The sequence below is a fragment of the Amblyomma mixtum genome, chromosome 4 (genome assembly GCF_055824585.1).
Source record: "Amblyomma mixtum isolate Tamu chromosome 4, ASM5582458v1, whole genome shotgun sequence".
Classification (NCBI taxonomy): domain Eukaryota; kingdom Metazoa; phylum Arthropoda; class Arachnida; order Ixodida; family Ixodidae; genus Amblyomma; species Amblyomma mixtum.
Genome location: NC_143015.1, coordinates 83,940,999 through 83,957,539, shown reverse-complemented (window position 1 = coordinate 83,957,539; position 16,541 = coordinate 83,940,999). Strand labels below are relative to the sequence as shown.

Sequence of the window (16,541 nt, the reverse complement as noted above, 5' to 3'; positions counted from 1 at the left end):
GTGATCAATTTTAGCCACAGCTGCGCATGCGCGAAGCCGAGCGACGTCGCGCGGAGCGCAGGTGACCGCTGCTGCCGCAGCCGTCGTCACCGCCGCGCGCTGACTCTGTCGTCTGAGCGTCGCCGCTTCTCCTCCTCGCCACCGTTTTAACCTTCGCCGCTGCCGTGCGGTCGCCGCCGCCGTCCCAAGAGGAGAAAGCTTTTTCGCTAGGCGTTGCGAGAACGCGTGAGCGGCGGCGGCGACCATAGAAGAGGCGGCCATCCTCGCCACCGTTTGACCTTTCGCCGCAGCCGTGCGCAGTGCCCATTTGAAAGGAGGGGTATATAAGGCTCGCTTGCCATAGAACCGACGCAGACACTCGCCAGGAAAGAGAAGAATAAGATACAGTCGGACGGTGCAGAAACACCGATTCAGCAGTTGGTTTGGTTCGGTTTATTTGTGTTTAACGTCCCAAAGCAACTAATACCCCGGCCACACGGCAAATTTAATGTCATTCTCATCGAATGAAATTTGTTCGACTTAATGTCTTTTTTTCTGCGCGCTGCTACACGCCAAAAACTAATGTCATTTGGAAATGATGGCGATTGCAATGGAAAGAGAGTACAGCATACAAAGATTTCGATGTATGCTTCAATACCTTGCAAAAAGTATTCCTTTGCTTATGGAAACCTACTTTAAAAACCTAATCGTCATTCAATAACGTGTTGATCACGGCGACACCACGGATCCAAGCCTAGACAAAGTTCAGCCAGCGGTGGCAGGCACATGCCGGACGTCATTTTGTGAAATGCTCTCTATGGTGAAATTAGACAGTATTAGCTGTGCGTCCGCAAAAGCTTTACGCGTGCTACGGGCGCACCTTACGCGCAGTGCCGCCCGTCCTCACAACAGTTTTAGTGGGGAGCACGGTGATTGGGAGTGACTAGCGTAGCGCGCGAGAAGCATAACATACTGTGTTGCCATCTAGATGACAGCAAGTCAAACCTCCTGAACTGTGTGCCGAAAAAACGTTTTTCTCTTTTATTAACGGCAGTAATGGATGCATTCGAAGGCTTTGTTTTTTTGAGCGCAAATCAGTTGGATGAAATGAAAACGTAGATTCTAGTGCAAATTTGGAGAAATACTTCGCAAGGGGTCGTTGCTATGACGACAGTGTACGCCGTACATAGTTAAGCCTAGCATCAAGAAATTCTTAAATTTATTTCAAAAACGATTAATATTTCACGCCTATAATGTTACGGAGAGACGATAATGCACAAAATAAAAGCGAATACAACCGTTTAGAGCAAGCTATCGCGTCGAAAAATGCAGCGGCGACGCAGTATTCGGTCCGAAGCGGGCGTGCTGGGCGTCGCCATTTTGTGAATGTTAACCACGCAAGCCACGCAAGGCTGGTAGCGAGAGTGAGTTTTATTTTTGTCCAATTCTATTCGGCATTCTTATTGATATAAATGAACGACCACACAATCTTACGGACGCGGAAATATTAGTGTTTGGGACGATTTTCTTATATTTTTTTTTCGGTGTATATTCCACCAAGTCTCTGGTGTCGAGGTAACACATTAGCTCGGCGATCGCTGGATAATGAGTTCTGTAAACTCATTCGATACCGAATATCGTTTTCATCGAATGACATTATAGTTTCTTGTGTGGCAGCAAAATAATGTCATTTTGAACGAACGTCATTCGATCGGAATGACATTGAATTTGCTGTGTGTCAGGGGTATTAGGCTTTGAGGGACGCCGTAGTGAAGGGCTCCAGAAATTAAGACCAGCTGGGGTTCTTTAACGAGCCTGTTTTTCTGATGCTGCATTACGTCTGTGTTGATCATCGTGGGAATTTTGATCAGTTTAATCAGAAGTGGTAGCTTGGGAGTTGGCTCAAAAGCAGCGAGAGCATTTCGCTTATCCAGGCTTAACCTTAGGTAAGCCACAGCCAATTTGTTACGGAGCAGTTGTGAAACAAATCCACATGAAATTTCCGTTGCGAATACAGAAACATAGCGTGCATAAGCGAACCGCCAAGGACTTTTGATATTCAACGTTGTTCTGGCTTTCTTGCAGCCTGATCAGTAAAGGAGAGTAGATTATGATAAGTTCTAAGAAAAGCTGATTAAACTGATCGAAATTCCCAAAATGATCAACACAGAGGTAATGCAGCATCAGAAAAACAGGCACACCCGAACCTCTGAATGAACATCCGATGCATTTCCGTTATATTATTGATAATCTTCGGCACTAACTGCTTCCTCCATTATTCGAAATAGCGGAGTGAAGTCTAATCAGTCCACTTTTAGGCTTATTAGTGATGAAGGCAGCGTTAGTCGTGCGGTTCATGTAGCTGCTGTGCAGGAATACATATTGGCTAAAATTTACCTTGGAAGCTCATAATGCCAACACTGCAAATGGAACGCAGGTTGTAACCGTGCAAACAGGGCCGCAGGAAAGAAGAGACAGGACAATGCGCTACCATGTCTTTTCGTACATGCGTTCCTGTTAGTTTGTGCGGTTACGATATGCATTCCATTTCGAAGCACCTACTAGCACCCCTATCGGCATCGCTTATAATGGTTCCTAGAAGCCCACAGCAAGGTGCATATAATATTCTACTTCTATCACCTCTTGGAATAAACCACCTATCCGAGCAACAGCAGTACAATTCCTACATATATACATAGAGTCTGCATATATGAATGCCACGTCTTTCATGGAAGCCTCTAAACAAATTTTATAAATAAGCTTTCTGAGGTAAAAAAAGCTCTGTTTCCGGAAAGTGATACCATTGATTGAGGACGTAAAATATCAAGTGAATCATGTTAACTATTAAATTGGTGAACTAAACTATCATCATTAACTTTTCAGATTATACAGATAGGCGCCTAGTTGCAAGTAGGGGTTTGTTACTTAACTTAAGCAGCAACGAAATTCGTTTTTCAATTTTCATGAATGTGGTCACTGTCATCACTATGCCTAAACAAATTTTGTCCTAATCTCGTGCAATTCGAAAACTGCGCAGCGGCTAAGTGTGCACAGAGATGTCAATCAAATCGCATCACTTCACACTGCATGAGCCACGTGACCTTCTGGGTCGCTGTACGTACTGCTCTGCTCGCCGCTGCTCACTGCTCTTGCCGAGGCGAGTACGAGACGGTCACGTGACGCGGAAGTCGCGCAGGGGCGTTTACTGGTGGGCCTCGCATTGCGGCCAAGGCAGGAGCACGAATTGGGAAGTACGCGAGAATTGGCCAGAATTTGTTTAGTCACAGCGCTGAAGGCAACCCCGTTTTTGAAATCTTTGAAACTGTTGTGGCTATTACTAATTGTCAGCTGCACATCTTTAAACAGGCGCCCATTAGTAAGAGATAAAAAGATGACTATTATAATTTAATCATTTATTTATTTATTTATTTATTTTCATACTCGTAACCTTCCGATGAGGGTCATTACGGACAGGTAGAACATATACAAATATAATTACAAATGCAGCTCTCATTGCGAAAAATACCGACTCCCCCCCCCCCCCCACCCCTCGTTCGCGCAAAAACGTCTCCACACCTAAGAGAAATTCTTCGACATCAGTCTGCTCAACAACATCATTTCACAATTGATTCCACATTTCAATCACATCCGGAAAAAATGGATAAAGGCGCACCAGTTTAGAATTTTTTTAGCCAACATACTAGTTAACGTGACTCATGTGTTTTCTGAAGTCCGCGCGCACAAGTATCACATTGCCAAAGAAGACAGCTTTTAAAAGTTAGTAATGCGCCTCAGCGAAGGCAAGACAACCGCTGGTCCTTAAGGGTAACGGAGTGGCTTTCAACAGAAGGGAAAAATAGCAGGAGGCGACAGAAAGTCAGGTGGGCGGATTATATTAAGAAGCTTGCCAGGACATGGTGGCCGCAGCTGGCAAAGGACAGGGTTAACTGGAGAGACATGGGAGGGGCCTTTGCCCTGCAGTGAGCGTGGTCAGGCTGACGATGATGATTAGTGGGCCGCACTTAAACACCCGGTATAAACCAGGGCTAACCTGTCCATTGAACTGCTGCTAGTTTCTAAAGTAAATGCACACTGCGCTATGGACACGCACGCCAAGTGTAGCATTCTTTCCGTTGACGCTGACACTATGGGCAGTTGCCCAGCTACGCAGTACGCATAGGTGTCACTACGGTATTAGTCGTGGATGTGAACTAACTTCCAAGGACGAAAGGCAGCGCATATTTCCGCATGCTTTGACTCTCCGTCTTCAGCTTCGTCTTCCTCGGTGATGCTACTAAAGTTAATTTTACTGTTAAATAAACCCCACTGTACCTGTTACAAGCGTGATGGAGGCTGCAAAGATGGAGAGGGCGCCGACACTTTGCTGGAATGAAAATGGAATGACAATTATAGGGCCAATTTTTTCGCAACATGATCGTGAGAAAATGGAGATGGCAGAGAAAAAGATTAGTTTCAAGCCGTAGTAGTGTTAAGGGCCAAATGTGGCAAATTTTTATCATAATTATCTCCTTGCAAAGCTCCAAGGAGTTCATTGCTATCCTTCAGAATTACGATCCTTGTGAATACCGCCTTGGTGATACGCACAAGAAAAGGTTATTAGGTAAAGACACCTTCTAAATAATCTTTGAAAGAAACACACACCTGCCATGGAAATTATTTGAAAATCTGTTACCCATAACTCCTTCAAAAGGAATGCTATAGCTTACCTCCTTTCTTGTTCGAATGATTAAAAAGTTGTTCACACAGAAATTCTTGATGTCACTGTTGTTCCGTTAACTCTGTGAATTCTCTTGTATTTCTCATTTTAATACGCCTTGTAAATATCTAGTGTATAATTTAGTCATGGCAAAAGTATGCACCTTCCGCCTATTTTCTACCTTGCATAAATGTGTTTTTTGTATAATGAGAATGTATGAAGTTCTTGGTTCTTTTGCCTCGTGTACTGAGCATTGTGTCGGGTGCTTGGGCCCCGTCAGGCAGAGTACGTCTGCCTTTTGCCCTTGTATCTGATACATTGTTGTCTGAAATAAAGGATATCTATCTATCTATATTTATAACATGTACTCCGTAATCAGCCGATGCCGCCGGCAGCACATGTGGAGTGTAGAATTATTCTTTGTCAGTTTGTTGGGCGGTATTCACATCAATCAGTACCAAGCAAGGCGGCATTATTTCGTTGCTAGTTAAAAAAGACTTTCTGGTTTGACGACCTAGAGTGACTAAGGCTATCAGGGACGCCGCAGTGGAGGGCTCCAGGTAATATCGACCACCACGTGCGAGAGAGCTGCGAGAGAGCTGGATTTGCTTGAGACAACTGGCGCCATCTAAGAGAGATGTGTTTAACTATTTTATGCTTTCTTTTTTTTCTGCTGGGTGGCGCAAGCGTCCCGTGTGTGTTGTAGTTTGTTGCTTTTTTCGAACGATGGAGCTGTGCACACACGATTTTTGAAGGGCAACATTTTTCTTCAAAAATGCCAGGCAAGACGCCCATTGTGTTCTCCGTGCTTCTAAATATGTCAGGCTCATATGAGTAAAATTGTGCAGTTCGTACAATGTTGTAAAGAATTCTGTGTTCGAAAGTCTGCAGGCATATGGAAGTTCATTAGGCTTAGGCTCTAGAAGCATGGCGTCGTGTGTCGTTCATTCTCGAATGAAACGTATAAATTTATTATGTATTCATTCGTACTTGCAAGGGAACGGAGTCTCACCGCTGAAGAGGCATTAGAGGTGTTTTTTAGCCTGCCTGACGGTTCTGAAAGGGATGTGTCAAGTGATTCGGGTGACGAGTTTACCCTACCATCAACCTCGGCTTTCGCTCCGATAGAGTCGTCGGAGTGCGACGAAAACATCGAGCCGCCGCGCAAGAAAATACCCAAGAAGGCATACACACGCAAAAAGAAAACTAAGAACGCGCGCGCTAAGCCCATTCATCATGACAGTGACCATGAAGAGGAAGAAGACGATTCCCTATCAGCAGGATGGATAGCCGGGCAGCCTTGCGACATTCCAGTGAGCATCGCAGAAAATTCACCGACATACTCACAAAAACTAAAGGCAGACTGCAGCGCATGCGACGCGTTTTCTCTGTACTTTGATGAAGAGGTGTGGAAAATGATTGTTGAGGAAACAAACCTCTATGCTCTTCAAGGAAAGATGCCAAACTGGCGCACGCTGACAGTGAGCGAGCTGAAGGCCTACATAGGGATGCTAATACTAATGAGCATTAATAACTTGCCTCAAGTGCACCTGTATTGGAGTTGAGACAAGTTTTTCAATGTTCAAGAAATCTCCAGTGTAATGTCGTTTAGACGTTTTCAACAGATCACTCGTTGCCTGCACCTAAACGACAATTCAAAGATACCTGATAAGACCTCACCAAATTTCGATAGGTGCTACAGGGTGAGGCTCCTAATGGAAATGCTCAACATCAACTTCCAAAAAGAGTACAAGCCTTCCTCCACGTTGCTGTCGACGAGTCCATGATTCTCTTCAAGGGTAGATCGGCAATGAAGCAATATATGCCGCTCAAACCAAAAATCAAGCGTGGGTATAAAGTGTGAAGTATCGCTGACAGCCAGACTGGTTACATCTGTAAATTTGACCTCTATCAAGGCCGCACAGAGCGTCGACCCACTGACGTGGGACTCGGTGAGCATGTAGTGCTCTCTCTAACAGAAGACGTGGTGGACGCAGGCACACAAGTTTTCTTCGATAATTTTTTTTCCTCGACGAAGCTTCTCCAGCGCCTTCGAGAGCGAGGTACATTTGCTTGTGGAACATTCAGATCCAACAAGAAAGATCTGCCTCAAGAGGTAAAGGTTGACAATAAATTGAAGCGGGGATCATTCCTGTACAGATCCAAAGGGCCAATTTCTGTGTACCAGTGGCGGGACTCCAAGAACGTCCATGTGATGTCCAATTATCACGACCCCAGAGAAGAAGCTACAGTGGAAAGGAAGCTGCCTTGTGGAACAAAAATCCAGGTGACATGCCCGAAGGCTGTGAAAGACTATAATCGGTGGATGGGTGGAGTTGACCGATTTGACCAAAAAAGAAATGCCTATGTAGTAGATAGGCGGTCAAATAAAGGATGGCACAGAATTTTTTATTTCATGGTTGATGCTGCCATCGTGAATGCCTTTATTCAGCACGCAGGTGTTCACGATGCTGGCAGCACAGACTTGCTGCAATTCAAGCTCATTCTTGGGCGACAACTAGTCGAGCGGCAATGCTTCCGCATTGGAAGATCCCAGGCAGACTACCTCAGAAAAAATGGGCGCCACAGTGGTTCTATACTAACGGGAGTTCCACACGAAGTCCGTTTTCAAGGAAACAACCACTTCCCACAATCATCTGGCACAAGAAGGAGATGCCGCTGGTGTTCAACCAACCGCGCCGAAGTGCGCACCAAGCTCATATGCACAGGTTGTAACGTGTCATTATGTATGCAGTGCTTTTCTCCCTTTCACTCATCAAAGTGAACCTAAAATCACGATGCAACTTTCTTTTGTGGTACCCCCTCGTGAGCATTGGGACACATGCTGTCCCACCTCCCTTTATTCCTTGTCGTGTGCAGCGGGACACATGTTGTCCCACCTTTTGTGCTAAAACCATTGTACGGAGAGTGACGAAAACTGGTCTGACCGCCTTTTCTTAGCCTCAATAAAGTGTCCTTGGATCAAAAAAACAATTTTTTTTCCGTGTGACCTCATGCCTTATAAAGGGTTAAAGAAGACATGTTGTAGGGCAGTTACTTGCCATATTCAACATTAGAAGCGGACAAACATGCGACGAATGCTCGATTTTTAAATTGATATTTGCATCAATTTCACAAATTCACGTTCAGTTCAACTGCCCTAGAAATTACTGTAGTGCTTCTCTTCATGATCCGAATAGGGGAGGGTTCGCGGACTAGTTATTAAGCGGCAAACATGCACACCCGGCCAAATCTGCAACTGGTGTGATTATTGCATCCCAAATTAAATCTTGTAAAAGGCTTCTCTCGTCTAAACCGCCGGCATGTTCATGCAGTAATTTTACCTGTGAGGTGGCATTTGCTGGTTCATTTTTTTTCATGTTATGCTTGAGTGGAGTAATCTCCTGTATAAATCAAAATTATTAGTAATCGTCATCGTCTGCGGCTACGAATAGCCATAACAAGGTGGATGCGTAGCAACGGTTCTGGGGGCGTAGTCCCACTTACTCTAGTTTGGTTTGGTTTATTGGAGTTTAACGTCCCAACGCAACTCAGGCTACGAGGGACGCCGTAGTGAAGGGCTCCGGAAATTTCGACTACCTGGGGTTCTTTAACGTGCGCTGACATCGCACAGTACACGGGCCTTTAGAATTTCACCTTCGTCGAAATTCGGCCACCGCGCCAAGATCGATTCCGCGTCTTTCGGGTCAGCAACCACTGAGCCACCGCGGCGGGTCCACTTACTCTGGGTAAACGACTTGTCTAGCATGGGAGGAGAGGCAGTTTATCAAGAGAAAGAAGCGAGATGAAGGATAACCATTGCTGCGTGTGCCGCTAGTTTTGGCTCTTCATAGCTAGAGACGATGCGAATTTCCAATAATTTTGGTCCAGTCAGGCACCTACTCCACTCAAGCACAATATGAAAAAAATGAACCAAATGCCGCCACATGCGTCGAATTACAGCATATATGCCAGTGGTTAACCCAAGGTGCAATTAGGGATGCAAAAATTACGCCGATTTAAGATTTGGCCCAGTGTAAGTGCCGCAAAAAGACATCGTTATGCGGAAGGACATATAAATTTCACTCACCGTTAGAAAAATGTAGATCGCGCAGGCCGCTAATGAAATTGTGCTGTTGAAGCGCATCCGAAGGTACTGCAGAAAAAGAGAGTAAAACACGTGCATGCATTGAGTGTTGAACTTAGCAAAGCGCAATAAAAAGACAGGGACAAGAAGAAGAAGCACACAGGACAAACGCAATGCGTTTGTCCTGTGTGCAGTGTGCGTTTGTCCTGTGTGCATGTATTACATTTTTTTTTCTCACTTCAACTTTTAGAGTCGTACTATGGTTTCTTGTTAATTATAATGAGCATAATCATGTTGCGCTCCGACTGCTGTAGGGAGCCAGGGGCATAGTTAGGGGAATCACTTCTCGCCTTTTGGCCCGGCACCTTGGCTATTCCGCACTGTATTGTCAGAATTTCAATAAAATGAAACATTAGACACTTTTAGTCAGCCGTACGGAACGGGCTTACGTACGCAGGAGCGTTGCGGGTCGCGATTGCGCATGCGCAGATGTTCCGTACCGCTGGTCCGCTTGCGTACGTACGCACGTATCGTGCCGTTGCGTGCGCGCGCTACGGGCTCGTTACGGGATGCGTTGACAAGATGGCGGCGCCCGGCTCGCCCTCTTCGGAATAAACACATGTCACCGCTGGATTCTTCGACGCGATAGCTCGCTCAAATGGTAGCGGTTCGCTTTTATTTCACACACTAGCGAACGCGTAGAGGTATAAGCGATAACTAGCTACTGTTCTTCAAATAATTTGGCGACTTTCAAGCTCTTAGGCCTAACTAAATGCGGAGTGTTTACCTCGCCAGAATGGCACCTGGCGAAGCAGTTGTCCAGCTTTTAGTCCTTTGTTACATTTTGTTCTATTTGCATAGTTTTTCTTCTTGAAACGAAAAAAGGCTCGCAGTGCACCCGCCCTAGTTATCAGTAATTACGGATTAAAATTTCTTCAACACAGCGTTGATGTGCTTTGGCGTCTTCTCACTAGATGGCGCTACCGTTTACGCGTGCCCCTGAGAGACGCTACGGCACGGCCAACTAAAAGTGTCGATTATCAACATCGCCCAGCATCGTCTGGCAAATGTTACCCCTCCCGGACTACGATTTCAGAGAGTGGGCCATTCGTGAAACTCACCTCAAATATCGATGTTATGCCGAGTTTGTAGAGCACGGGCACAAAGATATGTGTGGCCAGAGGAAACAGCAACAGAGGTGTAATTACACTCCAAAAAATGTGCCAGCCGTAGGCGTAGTAGTGAGCCGGCATGCCCACGAGTGCAATGGAGGAGAAGAGAGAGGCCACCGTTGAGGCAGCGAGGGGAAGAATTCGGAGGGTCCGGCTTCCAAGGAACACATCTTTTGTAATCCCGTCAGACCCGCCTCCCGTCGGAGGTTTCCGAAAAGAGAAGTAAAGACCGAGGGAAAAGTTCCCTGCAATCAGAACTCCGAAGAGCACGTACTCCAGAGTAGGCATCGCTGCTTCGTCTTCCGCGTGGTTCTTGGACGCCGCTTATCAGCTCAGCATTCGCAGTCTGCCACGGAAGATGCGCCCAAGTAAGCCTGCGAAGTCAGCCTTCTCAAGTACACGCGCTTCAGCTGCTGTTGCTTTAATTGATACTTTATTTTTTTTTTCGCGCTATACGGTGGGAGAGGACCCAAGGAAAAAGCCACTCAAACACGGCTTGAGGTGTCCTTGGCGTCCTGAGCAGGCACTGACCGCAGCGGAAAGCAGCACAATAGAACAACGTACCAAGGCGCAACTAGCTCCGTCACGTTCGATGCAAAGTACAGAACGCAAATGAAAACATATTAGGAGATAAAAATAGTCGACTTAAAATAATCATATCAGACTGGCAAAATCGCGTGCATAACCCACAGTACTCAACACAGAATGTTAAATGTATCACTGGCTGCAGTGAAAATACAAATGAAACAAGTGAAAAATACAGCGAGTCAGAACTTCTGCCTTACTTGGGTCCAAGGAGGAGACTCCGTTATCAGAATGCGTTAAACCTCAAATTAATCTGCGTCAAGATTAGCACCGACTAGAGCACCTGCTGTGCTCAGGGGAGTATCGCTAAGCCTATACCGGGCTCAATTCCTGCAAACTTCATGCACTCAAACTAACATCCTTAAGCAATGGGGGACGCCGGTACACGATGAAGTGACGGCTCCTGATGCGTGCGAATTCGAAAAACTTGCGCGTGCAGCCTGGTCGTTCTGGCTATTTGTGGGCAATGGGCGAGCTCATGTTCCCGTTGTTGAGCTGTGCGCTACGCCGGAAGCTAGCCATCAAACGGCCCGTCCTCCTGTGGCACGTTTTTCATGTGCTAGCTTCACACTTTTGTGCTCGCTTTTTTTTAGGTCAGGGGCAGGACTTCCATAGAAGAGCAAGGAAGATGAAAAGCTGAAAAAAAAAGTAAAACTGCTTCCGCTCGTAGACAGCTGGTGTAAACAACGTGCGCCTGCTACGTCAAAGATACTGTGCGAACACGGAGACCTCCTTTCGCCTCTCACCCACGATTCCCGACCCACTGTGCAAGAGGAAGTGATTGCTATATACGTCCGTTGCAAGCGAAATAAAGCACACCACCCTTGTAGGTAGCGTTCCCCACATCAGCAGTCTGCGCTATGGGCGAGGTGGTTAACCTTCTGTTTGCAAGTGATGTTCATATGAAGCTCAATTTTTTATTTCCCTTGAAAACGCACCTTTATTCTTAAGTTTTATTTGCGCGCTTTTATTTTCGCACATTTCATTTTGGATCTTGTCACCGCCGAGGGTTTTCCACGTGGAGCCATATGCCGAGAAAAAAAAATGTTCTATACACAAAACAGAACAAAAGCCCATATAGTCGGCGATCTCTGGAACGAATAATAAAGAACTGAAAGAAGCGTGTGTTTCCATCAGTGACAGTGAGTATTATGCAGGTGTTCCTTTTTTAGAACGTTGTCGTTTGGCAGTAACACATGTCAAAGGCAGGAGACATACCTTATCGCCTCGCATTACTCCGGCTGTCGTAAACGCGGTCCCATTCTGTCCATGAAATGTATGGGCATAATTCTGGCATAGGTTAGTCATTTACAATATGGCTACATTTTGTCACGGTTAATTTAAAAACCACAAGTGAATTGCCGATAGGAATTTTCGGCTTTGAATCATTGCTCCTAAGTGTGGCTTTTAAAAGGTTAAGGGCTCCTGAGTCTTTAAAACACCTTTTTAGGCAAATTAGGGTTGCACGAGAAATTCGCCGCCTAATGGCCAAAACGTTATTCAGAAGAGCCGAAACCTTAGGGCTGCTCCACACAGCCTGCCTTTGCTTTTCGTATCAATGTTATCTGCGTTCAGAGTTTGCCAATTTAACACGAGGATGCTTATTGGAAGTTTCGCCACTCGCTAGTACGAGTCCTGTTTACATCCTCCGTAGAAAAATACTCTCTTTGGGCGCTTTTCTTCATAGCAGACAGGTTACAGTCGAACATTATGATGTAAAAATAGAATCAAAATCAATGTTTGTTTTTAGAGTATAAATGAATGGAAGCAAATATTTCTGTGGATAGTCACGCGTGCAGGGAGCGATCAAATATAAAACATATTTCATCAAGAAGTCAAAATGAGCACGAAATAGTAATAAAATATCTTTGGGAAGGAAAATTGGAGGGGACACTTAAGCTGCGGCTTACTGGTATGACGCGATAACGCCTATGGTGTAATGGTCATACATGCAAGATTGGTCGTTCTGGACTTGGCATTCATAGATCCCTGGGAATCCTCACTCCACTCCTGGTGCATTGGTGCAGCGGTGAAGCGATGCGCCACTGCACTTCGATGGCAGGTGCTCCCAGAGGTGGGGCATGTGCGACTCAGGCTGCTGTTTCCGGGCAACCTTTCGTGACCAATCATTAATTAAACTGCCACCTGCCACAGTGGTCAGTTTCCTCGCAGTTCGGTGGGCAGGGTGTAATGATACCACGATGTCACGTGACATAGGGGGCTTACTTAGGCTTTTTCTCCGGGGATTTCCCGACAGCGCTGCATGACCTGCATCTGTGCCTGTATTGCAATTGGCCCGTGCGGAGCAACGTCACCAGTGACAGCACATGGACAACTATAAGCAGCGGTTGACGCACCAAGCTTCGCAACATTGCACGTAGTGGCAGCGGCAGCAACGGCCTGTGACCGACTGGATATAACCTTTCTAACCGTGTTTTACAGGTTGGTGCTCTTCTTTTTGCTAAGATAGAAATAAGCTCTAAACGACTAAGTACTTGCGCAAGTTGTTCGGCTGCAGCTGCTGCTGCTGTGTTTTTTGTTTGCTGTGTTGCGGTGTTTCCATAGACGCTATTCCTTATAACATCTTGCTTGCTTGCCAGCAGTCTGTTTCGAAGGCATCTACCGTTATAAAATGCTCTGAGTGTTCATTCTCCTATCATGCTGGCAACTGCTCAGGAGTGGGGCAAGAAGCAGTGAAATCCAAACCGGATATAGGAAAGTCTTGGCTCTGCCCGACATGTAAAGCTTCTAAACTAAGGGGGTGGGAGGGTGGGGGGGCAAGTTGTGCAAAGGGTAAACCTGAACAAGATGCTGATATTGCGGCTAGACTAATCGTGATGAATCGGGACATCATCGCCCCACTCCCACTTCTTCAGAAAATTAATGATCTCATGTTGCTCAAAAAAACTGTTGAAAGCACTGAGGCAAGCATCAGCTTTCTGCCTGATAAGTACCATAAGGTTATAGAAATCACTGACTCCCAAAAAAAAGACATTGACGACCTCAAAGAGACAGTGGAAAACATAGAAGCACAAACAACGAATGAAGAAATTCAAGAATTTAAACAGCAACTAAAGGACCTGGACCAATATGTGATAAGGAATATCAGTCTGAGCTGATATCTGCTCGCAGGCACTTCTTCACACACGATCTACCGGCAATGCTAACAAACAATCCACGGAAGTTCTGGCAGAAAATAAACCCCGCTAATCATCCTGACATTACTCTTACCAACGCGGAACGTAGCAGTGTTCCAGTTGCCGAATGCGCCGAATTTTTCAATGACGCATTCACATCCGTTTTTACCCGTGAAGATCTCCCTCTACCTCCTATTTCTGTCAGCACTTCTAATACATCAATGTCTGAAATATTTATCAGTGAGACCGGTATCCTATCCTTACTAGGGAAGCTTAAAACAACATCAGCATCAAATCACCTTGGCTTTAATAACAAAATACTCAAAAATTCATCTGATGGTATTCATCGCATCTTGTCCGCTATTTTTTCACAATCTCTATCATCAGGCGTGATTCCGCTGGACTGGCACCTAGCTAAAGTTGTGCCAATTTTCAAATCTGGCGATCGTTCCTCACCACTAAATTACCGACACATTTCATTAACTATCACTGTTTGCAAACTTCTTGAACACGTAATTCACTCGCAGGTAATTAACTATCTTGAAGAACATAACATTATCTTTAAATATCAACATGGGTTCCGTAAAGGCTACTCATGCGAAACGCAACTTGCCGGATTAAATCAAGACATACATTCATCGATTGATGCTGGCATTCAAGTAGACTCCATATTTCTTGATTTTTCTAAAGCTTTCGACAGAGTACCTCACAACCGGTTATTAATGAAACTAGCACTGCTTAATATTCACCCGCTTGTCATTGCATGGGTTAAAGATTTTCTCTTTTGCAGGTCTGAATTTACAACTGTCAATAACCACAATTCGTCTTTCAGCGAAGTACACTCTGGCGTCCCACAAGGAAGTGTGTTTGGCCCCTTACTTTTCCTAATTTTTATCAACGATTTACCAGATTCCATTCCTTCCCATATCAGACTTTTTTCTGATGATTGTGTAATTTATCGCAAAATTTATTCTAACACCAATTGCCAATCCCTTCAATTTGACCTGGATTCAGTAACAGCATGGTGCTCAACCTGGCTTATGCAACTTAATCATTCAAAAACTAAATTGATGTCTTTTACTAACCGAATGTCTCGAATTAAAACAGCATACTCCTTAAATAATAGCTCACTCGAGCTAGTCAGCACGTATAAGTACTTAGGACTTCACCTTCATTCAGACTTAGCATGGAACCACCATATTAACCTTATGCTTGTATCTGCTAATCGGTCATTAGGTCTCTTAAAACATAACCTAAAGCATGCTCCTCCTCACCTCCGTGCTCATGCCTATACCACCCTAATTCGACCTGAAATTGAATATGCCTCGGCTATTTGGGACCCTTACCAATCTTACCTAATAAATAACATTGAATCATTGCAGAACCGCGCCGTTCGTTTTATTTACTCCGATTATTCACGTAACACCAGCGTCACAGCGTTAAAGAAACGCGCAGGTCTCCAGGATTTATGTCTCCGCCGTAAAATTGCACGACTATCACTTTTTCATAAACTTTATCATCATCCATCACTTCATAACGACTTTTTTTCTTTGCCTCCTTCGATTTTTGTCCGCCGCGATCATCCCTTTAAAGTTAGACGTTTCACGTGCAGAACATTTATCTATGCGCATTCATTCTTACCACGCACAATATCTGACTGGAACACTCTGCCTTCACATATCGCAACCACCACTGATCCTGATAAATATTTTAAACTTATATCATCAATAACTACTGCTTAACTCTTCGCATACATTGTTATTTTATTTGTTCATGGCTTCCTTTTTTGCAGGGTTTGTTACTAAAAAGATTCGTTGTATTAGTGTTCCTTTTGTATAATTTTAATACTGCACTAATCTTCACTCTTTGCCGCGCTGCCATTCTTTTGATTCTTTTGCTTACTTATATGTCATGAAAAGTGTCTTATTTGTGCTTTTGATTGATTCTTTTGCTTACTTATGTCATCCAAAGTGTCTTATTTGTGCTTTTGTTGTTTGTTTTATATTTGTGGTTTTTTTTTTATTCTGTTCAATTGCCTGTGCCCCCCCCCCCACCCCTATGTAATGCCATCTAGAGGGCCTTTAGGGGTATTCTGTATAAATAAATAAATAAATAAATAAATAAATAAATATGACCGCCGAAAGAACCTTGAAATTCAGGGCCTCAAGAAGATTGATGGTGAGAATTTGTTGAGCAAGTTGCACGAGAGTTGGACATTGAAGAAGTCACACCCAGGGACATAGAAACCGTACACAGGCTGCCGTCCAAACCTCTGAAGACACCCATTATCCTTGTGCAGTTTGCTTCGCGCGCCGTAAAGGAATAGTGGTCCGAACAAAAAGCATTATTCTGATCGAAACTTCCCGACCACAGTTTTTTTGACACCATAACTTCTCAAAATCAGAAACTGCTCTGGCTGGTTAAGATGAGGTCAAAGGAACGTTTGCACCGGTTTGCATGGCAAGAAAACGGCAGGATCCTTGTCAGAAAAAAGCAAGGTGAAGCTGCCGTTCACACAATGTCTGAAGATGACATCAAGCAAATCGCTTAATCGCTTGAATAAGTCACGTGTCTAGAGGAGGGCCTGTCATCATGGCTGAACAGTCCTTTAACTGCTGTTATCATGACACAAACTCCTTCAGAAAATTCATGAAAGAGCAACGATGGAGGAAATCTATATCTCAGTTCCATCTTAACACCAGAAGTTTGCAAAATAAACACATCGACGTTGGTACATATTTGGACTCACTGAATCACAATTTTTCCGTAGTATCCTTCACGGAAACTTGGTTCCAAAACGCACAAGATGCTGTGCACTTCGACAATTATAACTGCGAAACAATGTGTCGTCAGCGACAGAGGGG

The 16,541-nt window shown here is 44.7% G+C and overlaps 1 protein-coding gene across 1 annotated transcript in view; it reads right to left on the bottom strand.

The window, feature by feature from the left end:
- LOC149347239 (sodium-coupled monocarboxylate transporter 1-like) overlaps positions 1 to 10,243 on the bottom strand; it is a 48,862-nt gene extending 38,619 nt beyond the window's left edge. Inside the window, exons 1-3 of the mRNA XM_089585535.1 lie at positions 9,905 to 10,243; positions 8,787 to 8,852; positions 4,312 to 4,363 (exon numbers count right to left, since the gene is read on the bottom strand). Of these exons, the coding sequence (XP_089441661.1) occupies positions 4,312 to 4,363; positions 8,787 to 8,852; positions 9,905 to 10,243 (457 nt within the window). The remainder of the gene's footprint in view (positions 1 to 4,311; positions 4,364 to 8,786; positions 8,853 to 9,904) is intronic.
- Between the last annotated feature and the right edge of the window lie 6,298 nt (positions 10,244 to 16,541).